Source organism: Labrus bergylta, unplaced genomic scaffold, assembly GCF_963930695.1.
Source record: "Labrus bergylta unplaced genomic scaffold, fLabBer1.1 SCAFFOLD_244, whole genome shotgun sequence".
NCBI lineage: Eukaryota > Metazoa > Chordata > Actinopteri > Labriformes > Labridae > Labrus > Labrus bergylta.
The window spans coordinates 1-9412 of record NW_027077264.1 but is presented as its reverse complement, the minus strand read 5'-3'; the positions used below and the strand labels follow the sequence as shown (position 1 = coordinate 9412).

At 47.7% G+C, this 9412-nt stretch overlaps 1 protein-coding gene across 1 annotated transcript; it reads right to left on the bottom strand.

The window, feature by feature from the left end:
- Positions 1-1879: 1879 nt before the first annotated feature.
- Positions 1880-7358, bottom strand: LOC110005338 (G1/S-specific cyclin-D1). Its single transcript, XM_065952299.1, has 4 exons — positions 7109-7358; positions 5014-5173; positions 3904-4052; positions 1880-2708 (listed from the first exon to the last, which is right to left on the bottom strand). The coding sequence occupies exons 1-4, from the start codon at positions 7277-7279 to the stop codon at positions 2547-2549; spliced, it is 642 nt and encodes a 213-aa protein (XP_065808371.1). The 5' UTR covers positions 7280-7358; the 3' UTR covers positions 1880-2546.
- Positions 7359-9412: the final 2054 nt, after the last annotated feature.

Here is a 9412-nt window from a genome sequence, read left to right as displayed (position 1 = left end):
GTTTTAGTCAAGAACTAGAGAGAAGAAGAAGAACATACTCACTGATTATTTGGATGTTAGTAAGAGTTTTTAGATCACGCTCATTCTGTGTCAATTTACATGAAATGTGAAGCTACGAGCTAACTAAAGAGCGCTAACATTAGCATGCTAACACGACAATGTGAAGCTACGAGCTGACTAAAGAGCGCTAACATTAGCATGCTAACACAACAATGTGAAGCTACGAGCTGACTACAGAGCGCTAACATTAGCATGCTAACACAACAATGTGAAGCTACGAGCTGACTAAAGAGCGCTAACATTAGCATGCTAACACAACAACGTGAAGCTACGAGCTGACTGAAGAGCGCTAACATTAGCATGCTAACACAACAATGTGAAGCTACGAGCTGACTAAAGAGCGCTAACATTAGCATGCTAACACAACAATGTGAAGCTACGAGCTGACTAAAGAGCGCTAACATTAGCATGCTAACACAACAATGTGAAGCTACGAGCTGACTAAAGAGCGCTAACATTAGCATGCTAACACAACAATGTGAAGCTACGAGCTGACTAAAGAGCGCTAACATTAGCATGCTAACACAACAATGTGAAGCTACGAGCTGACTAAAGAGCGCTAACATTAGCATGCTAACACAACAATGTGAAGCTACGAGCTGACTACAGAGCGCTAACATTAGCATGCTAACACAACAATGTGAAGCTACGAGCTGACTGAAGAGCGCTAACATTAGCATGCTAACACAACAATGTGAAGCTACGAGCTGACTGAAGAGCGCTAACATTAGCATGCTAACACAACAATGTGAAGCTACGAGCTGACTGAAGAGCGCTAACATTAGCATGCTAACACAACAATGTGAAGCTACGAGCTGACTGAAGAGCGCTAACATTAGCATGCTAACACAACAATGTGAAGCTACGAGCTGACTGAAGAGCGCTAACATTAGCATGCTAACACAACAATGTGAAGCTACGAGCTGACTGAAGAGCGCTAACATTAGCATGCTAACACAACAATGTGAAGCTACGAGCTGACTGAAGAGCGCTAACATTAGCATGCTAACACAACAATGTGAAGCTACGAGCTGACTGAAGAGCGCTAACATTAGCATGCCAACACAACAATGTGAAGCTACGAGCTGACTGAAGAGCGCTAACATTAGCATGCCAACACAACAATGTGAAGCTACGAGCTGACTGAAGAGCGCTAACATTAGCATGCCAACACAACAATGTGAAGCTACGAGCTGACTGAAGAGCGCTAACATTAGCATGCCAACACAACAATGTGAAGCTACGAGCTGACTAAAGAGCGCTAACATTAGCATGCCAACACAACAATGTGAAGCTACGAGCTGACTAAAGAGCGCTAACATTAGCATGCCAACACAACAATGTGAAGCTACGAGCTGCCTAAAGAGCGCTAACATTAGCATGCTAACACAACAATGTGAAGCTACGAGCTGACTAAAGAGCGCTAACATTAGCATGCTAACACAACAATGCAGCTTGAGCCGAGGACAAGTTTGTCCACAACTTGTGCTGAACTCCTTCATGTGAATGCGAGTGGAGGGGGGTTGGAGGTGTGTCTCTGGAGGAGAGCAGAGGCTTCAGTATGGGGAGGCGTGGCCTAACAGCAGTTTCTTTTGTTTTCATGCTGGTGCTAAAGGGCGACACCTACTGGATGAAGAAGTCCCCCCCTAGTGTTTTCCTTTACACTGAAAGTAAAGAACAAGACAATCTGTATGTTACGCTGCAGACGTTCTAACGCAGCGCAGGAGGAGATGTCTTCATGCTTTCCGCTGACTTCAGCTGAAGACTAAATCGTCTCTGAGACGATGACCGCGGATCGATTGAGAGATGACTTCACACGTTGAGCATGGCGTAGATTTATTCAACTGCTTCAAGAGGAGAATAACCATAAAAACCACGCTCCTGAATGTCACACACACACACTTTATAAAAACATGTTTCAAATGAATTCTACATCACAGGTTATATTTCATTCATGTCATCAAACTCTGTTTATTATTAACAGACAGGTAATAGTCCCCACCATGAGCAGCCATATAAAGCTGTAGAACTCAGAGGGGGCGGGGCTTAATGACCTCAGTCTGACATTAGTACATCTTAAAGCTTTAATTCAAACAGGCCCTGAGATGCTCAGCTGAAGAGTCTCTGCTCAGCTGCACATGGATGAAACAGAAGGAGATTGAACTCCAAACAGCGGCCGGCGTCGACCACACGTTCAGCAGCGTTAGAGAGTCAGCTGCTGAAACAGCTCCGGTGATCAGGTGATAGTCATGACCAATAAGGCAAGTGTAAGGTGTGTTACAGCCAGCCAATCAGGATCAATGTGACTGTGTGAGTCATCACTGAAACACGGACATGTTTCTGTCCAATCAGCTCCTCCTCCTTCCTTTCTTTCACACAGTTCATCTTTGACTTCCTGTTCACAGTTCGGACACACCGTTGAGTCTCTGCGGAGCTTATCGATCAGATCTGCGTCAGATCCACCGACTTCTTTTACCCCTCCTCGGTCAGATGTTTACATCTCTCACATCTGTGGGCGTGGCCGAGAGGTCCTGCCCCTCGCCGCTGCTCTTGGTTTCCATGGCGACGGAGTGTTGCTGTTGTTGAGCCTGTCTGAGGCTGGTCTCCAGCAGGGACTCGATCTGCTCCTGACACGCTCGGAGACAGTCCTGGAGGAGGGAGGGATCAGGTCAGTTTGATAACCAGACAGCGGCCCTTTGATTGACAGCGCTTTATTCATTCATTACTTCATTAGAACTCCACCCACCTTTCTCCTGTTCACTGACAGATGTTTATATATATATTATATTAATAAAAACAGCTGTTTTTGGTTGGTGATGTTCATCTGATGGTGTCACTTCCTAATGTCTCCTCCTAGTGTCTCCCCCTGGTGTCTCCTCCTAGTGTCCCCCCCTAGTGTCCCCTCTTGGTATCTCCTCTTGGTGTCTCCTCTTGGTGTCCCCCCCTGGTGTCCCCCCCTAGTGTCTCCCCCTGGTGTCTCCTCCTAGTGTCCCCCCCTGGTGTCTCCTCCTAGTGTCCCCCCCTAGTGTCTCCCCCTGGTGTCTCCTCCTAGTGTCCCCCCTAGTGTCTCCCCCTGGTGTCTCCTCCTAGTGTCCCCCCTAGTGTCCCCTCTTGGTATCTCCTCTTGGTGTCTCCTCTTGGTGTCCCCCCCTGGTGTCCCCCCCTAGTGTCTCCCCCTAGTGTCTCCCCCTGGTGTCTCCTCCTAGTATCCCCCCCTGGTGTCTCCTCTTGGTATCTCCTCTTGGTGTCTCCTCTTGGTGTCCCCCCCTAGTGTCCCCCCCTAGTGTCTCCCCCTGGTGTCTCCTCCTAGTGTCCCCCCCTAGTGTCTCCCCCTAGTGTCCCCTCTTGGTATCTCCTCTTGGTGTCTCCTCTTGGTGTCCCCCCCTGGTGTCCCCCCCTAATGTCTCCCCCTGGTGTCCCCCCCTAGTGTCTCCTCCTAGTGTCCCCCCCTGGTGTCTCCTCTTGGTATCTCCTCTTGGTGTCCCCCCCTGGTGTCCCCCCCTAGTGTCTCCCCCTAGTGTCTCCCCCTGGTGTCTCCTCCTAGTGTCCCCCCCTGGTGTCTCCTCTTGGTGTCCCCCCCTGGTGTCCCCCCCTAGTGTCTCCTCCTAGTGTCCCCCCCTGGTCCCCCCCCCTAGTGTCTCCTCCTAGTGTCCCCCCCTGGTGTCTCCTCTTGGTATCTCCTCTTGGTGTCTCCTCTTGGTATCTCCTCTTGGTGTCTCCCCCTGGTATCTCCCCCTGGTGTCCCCCCCTAGTGTCCCCCCCTGGTGTCCCCCCCTGTACCTGATCTTATACCGTACAGTAGATAATATGTTTTTCTGGAGTGATGGGGACAGGTGGACTCACCGGGTCGCTCCTGATGGTCTGAGCCAGCTGCTCCGTCAGTTTCTCATACATGGAGCTGTTTCCCACCATCCTCATCTGCAGACCCTCCACCGCTGCCACCATGCTGCCTGCAGCCACCATGGACGGGGGGCTCGCTATGAACTTCACGTCTATACAGGAACAACATACAAACGTTTTGTTACTATGGTTACTATGTGTGTGTGTGTGGATAAGAGAATGGAAGGGAAGTTAGATGATCAGCTTGCGTCGTTAGATCACAAACTTTATTTAAACTTTGTTAAAAAAAAAACTGATGGGGTTAGACAAATGTTTTTCTTTCTGACATATCCGCCGCCAGCACCGAGGGGCCACGCGGCCTCGGGTGCGGGGATCTCAAAACCGGTAATGATCCTTCCGCAGGTTCACCTACGGAAACCTTGTTACGACTTTTACTTCCTCTAGATAGTCAAGTTTGATCGTCTTCTCGGCACTCCGAGGTTATGGTTAGGGCGCGCGTCCCATGTGTTGAGACTCTAGTCTCGAGCGGTAGGCCCGGGTTCACTTCCACCCGTGGCTCCTTTCCACATGTCAATCCCCGCTCTCTCTCTCTGGTTTCAGACTCTATCCACTGTCCTCTCTCTCTCTGGTTTCAGACTCTATCCACTGTCCTCTCTCTCTCTCTCTGGTTTCTGACTCTATCCACTGTCCTCTCTCTCTCTGGTTTCAGACTCTATCCACTGTCCTCTCTCTCTCTCTCTGGTTTCTGACTCTATCCACTGTCCTCTCTCTCTCTGGTTTCTGACTCTATCCACTGTCCTCTCTCTCTCTGGTTTCTGACTCTATCCACTGTCCTCTCTCTCTCTCTGGTTTCAGACTCTATCCACTGTCCTCTCTCTCTCTGGTTTCAGACTCTATCCACTGTCCTCTCTCTCTCTCTGGTTTCAGACTCTATTCACTGTCCTCTCTCTCTCTGGTTTCTGACTCTATCCACTGTCCTCTCTCTCTCTGGTTTCAGACTCTATCCACTGTCCTCTCTCTCTCTGGTTTCTGACTCTATCCACTGTCCTCTCTCTGAATTAAAGGCACGAAAAAGCCCAAAAATAAATCTTAAAAAAAAAGACTGAAGCGTACCTGTCGCACAGAGCGCCACAAACGTCTGAGCGTGCTTCCTGAGGATCGGTCGGTTCTCCCGCCTTACTGCCAGCTGAGACAGGAAGTGGTCTATGAAGTCCAGAGGGGTTACAGAGGCCAGGTCCCACTTCAGCTTGTTCAAAACCATCAGCTCCATCTGCTGTGAGGGGACAAGGACACGTTCAAGTGTGATCCACAGACAGATGAAGGGATTAACGAGGAGGGATTTTAGGCTTTAAGGGAGGGAAGCTCAGGGGACATCCAGACCATTAGGAACCCTCCACCCAGAACATTAACAGTGATCAATAAGATCAGGGAAAAAGGTAAAATCATCAAAGTAACTATTAGGACACATCCTCTGGGGATCCTAAATCCAACATCAATCTGCTGCTAGGATCCACACAGGCGGGAATATGTTTCACACTCAGAGTCTATATTTCCCAGAGTGGACAAAATATTTTAAGAGGAAAGTCTGGTGCTCTACAGGAGTCAGCTGTTCCATCGCTCTCTTCCTTTAAAGTTGCTGTTCTACCTCTGCCTCCACAGGTTATATGTTACAGGTAGGTCTGTCACGTCTGCAGGTAAACAGGCTGTAACGTCTGCAGGTAAACAGACTGTAATGTCTGCAGCGGGTAAACAGACTGTAACGTCTGCAGCAGGTAAACAGACTGTAAAGTCTGCAGCGGGTAAACAGTCTGTAACGTCTTCAGCGGGTAAACAGACTGTAACGTCTGCAGGTAAACAGGCTGTAACGTCTGCAGGTAAACAGACTGTAACGTCTGCAGCAGGTAAACAGTCTGTAACGTCTGCAGCGGGTAAACAGTCTGTAACGTCTGCAGCGGGTAAACAGTCTGTAACGTCTGCAGCAGGTAAACAGACTGTAACGTCTGCAGGTAAACAGGCTGTAACGTCTGCAGCAGGTAAACAGTCTGTAACGTCTGCAGCGGGTAAACAGTCTGTAACGTCTGCAGCGGGTAAACAGTCTGTAACGTCTGCAGGTAAACAGACTGTAAAGTCTGCAGCGGGTAAACAGTCTGTAACGTCTGCAGGTAAACAGACTGTAAAGTCTGCAGCGGGTAAACAGTCTGTAACGTCTGCAGGTAAACAGACTGTAAAGTCTGCAGTGGGTAAACAGTCTGTAACGTCTGCAACGGGTAAACAGACTGTAACGTCTGCAGCGGGTAAACAGACTGTAACGTCTGCAGGTAAACAGGCTGTAACGTCTGCAGGTAAACAGACTGTAAAGTCTGCAGGTAAAGAAACTGTAACGTCTGCAGCGGGTAAACAGACTGTAATGTCTGCAGGTAAACAGACTGTAACGTCTGCAGCGGGTAAACAGTCTGTAACGTCTGCAGCGGGTAAACAGTCTGTAACGTCTGCAGCAGGTAAACAGACTGTAATGTCTGCAGCGGGTAAACAGACTGTAACGTCTGCAGCAGGTAAACAGACTGTAAACTCTGCAGGTAAACAGACTGTAACGTCTGCAGCAGGTAAACAGACTGTAATGTCTGCAGAGGGTAAACAGTCTGTAACGTCTGCAGCGGGTAAAAAGACTGTAACGTCTGCAGCAGGTAACAGGCTGTAACGTCTGCAGGTAAACAGACTGTAACGTTTGCAGCGGGTAAACAGGCTGTAACGTCTGCAGGTAAACAGACTGTAACGTCTGCAGCGGGTAAACAGGCTGTAACGTCTGCAGGTAAACAGACTGTAACGTCTGCAGCGGGTAAACAGACTGTAACGTTTGCAGCGGGTAAACAGGCTGTAACGTCTGCAGCGGGTAAACAGACTGTAACGTCTGCAGGTAAACAGACTGTAACGTCTGCAGCGGGTAAACAGACTGTAACGTCTGCAGCGGGTAAACAGACTGTAACGTCTGCAGCGGGTAAACAGACTGTAACGCCTGCAGCGGGTAAACAGACTGTAACGTCTGCAGCGGGTAAACAGGCTGTAACGTCTGCAGCGGGTAAACAGGCTTACTGCTTTAGTGTGATGGTTTGACTTTGTTTTTTGTTCAGATACAACTGGGACCAGCTCAGACCAGTGTCTCCTGTGCTCTGTGAGGTTCAGATATCTCTGTCCTCTCCTGCAGACCTACCAGCAGCTGAGCAGGTGAGATGGAGTTGTCGGTGTAGATGCAGAGTTTCTCTGCAGTCAGGGGAATCGTCTCCTTCAGTTTGGACGCCAGGAACATGCAGGCAGCTCCCAGTAACTGCAGGTGAGCCTTCTTTGTTCGCTCTACTGACAGGAAGCGGTCCAGGTAGTTCATAGCGAGGGGGAAGACATCCTCTTCACACTTCTGCTCCTCACACACCTGAACAATGAAACCAGAACACAACCCTGTTTATTTATCTTCATTATAAAAACACTGTTTCCACAAACAGTCATTTATTGTTAGTGTAAGTCACCGCTGCCTCGACTCATTTTGGTCTTTTACCGACGAATGAATGTATTTTGTTATTTTGCTACTGCATCAGAGCTCTGTGAAGTCCAAGACAAATTTCCCACTGGGACAATAAAGTTAATCTTAATCTTAAATTTCAGCCCAACCGATAGAATCAACCGATAATTTTGCCATTCATTTACTTATTAACAAGCCTACACATATGCGAGCCACCATAAAATACAGAGAGGGAGGAGTAGCATAGCTGCAGCGAGTGTTTACAAGGCGTTAAACCAGAGCAGAATAACAAGAGAGGAATTTTGCAAAACTGTTCCTGCAGGGGGCGCTGGAGTCCCATCGATGACGTCCCCCGTCTGTCCCTGCAGGGGGCGCTGGAGTCCCATCGATGGCGGTCTCCATGCTGGAAATGCTGTCTCAGTCTAACTTTGAGTCAACCTAACGACAGGCTGAGAGCTGGAGCTGAGGCGGGTTTTAAACCTCCTGACAAACCGTTACACCGCGCCCACCTGTCAATCAGGTCAGCTACACGCCTTATTGTGAATAACTCTTATCCTTCATCAAATCAAAACTGATGAGTCATCAAAACATTCACCCCCCGTACAGTGTGTGTCCATCCAGACATGAGCTAATCACACCTATTTGGTTTTTTGAACCAGGCTGTAAACATGTTCATCTCTGCTGTAAAAACAGGCTTTTTAGAATGGGTGTGTATGTGACTTCCTGTGCTTCTGCAGCCAGCCTCTAGTGGACACTCCAGGAACTGCAGGATTTTGCACTTCCGCATTGGCTTCATTTTTCAAGACCAGAGGTTGTCGCTTGGTTAGCACCAAGTCAAAGGAGAGTGCTGTAGCGCCGACTCGACAGGTGTTCGAAAACTGCAGGAAGTTTACCGAGTATCGCATCACTAGCTGTAAACGTCAGCTCACTCCCCCCCCCCCCTTCACAGAAACGAATGTTTTGTAAAAATAGACGTAAACAAAGACTCCACCCCCTTGTAACGGTTCTGTAAGGAAGGAGATGTATTCAGTTTGTAGATTAGAGAACAAAACATCAACATAAACTTATTGAAAATATGAAAGTTTAAAATGTTTAGTCTAACTTAAAGTCTTTTGGTTATATTTAAGGGGCTCATTAACGACATGTTTATACTATCTGTCGAGCCTCATTGGTTCTCTGCAGATAGTAAAATCATTAAGTTGGTTAAATAGTAAAGAATTGAAAATTGTAAGTGTTTGGTTTTTGGGTGTTGATGTTGGTGAAGGCAGCTAGTACAGAACATTAACGTAAACATCTGTGCTGACTACATATTGAACCTTTCAGACCCCCAGATGTGCAGAAACAACATTCGATGAACTTCTTTTTAAAATGCAATAATGTAAAAATCGGTAATCTTATCTGTATCAGGAGCATGTGGTTATCAGCCATCGGCTCTATAAAAGTTATATCCCTAAATAAAGGGTGCAGAGGAAATGCTGATATAAATCCGTGATTACACGTCAATAATCACTCATGCACACAGACTGGAACAAGAATGCAGTGCACAGTGAGTGTCTTTGTGACACTTTGTGACTGTGTTAAAGGCTGTAAAGTTTAATAGTGTTAATTGCGGGGATATGGAGCCTCAGTAAAACCTGAGCACCCTGAGTTCCTGCATGAGCCCCCAACACAAAGGCAGCGTGGTCTGCAGCCTGCACACCAAATATATACATATATAAATATCCCTGAATCATTCAAACACAAAATAGGTCTGCATTATCTGCACATTTGACACGTCTCTGATCGTTGTGATGTTAAACATGTGAGCGGATGGATGTCGTGGTGACGAGAAGCGTTTGGTGGGGCGATGAGAACTTTATTTAACTTCATAAAGTGCTGAAATAAGAACATCTCACACATGGCAGCGTCACCTTTACAGTCCAATTCAGTGCAAACAGTTATTAAACACAATAACAAGCCATGTTTTAGCCTGTGTTGTGTTTTTCTGAGCACCTCCAGTTA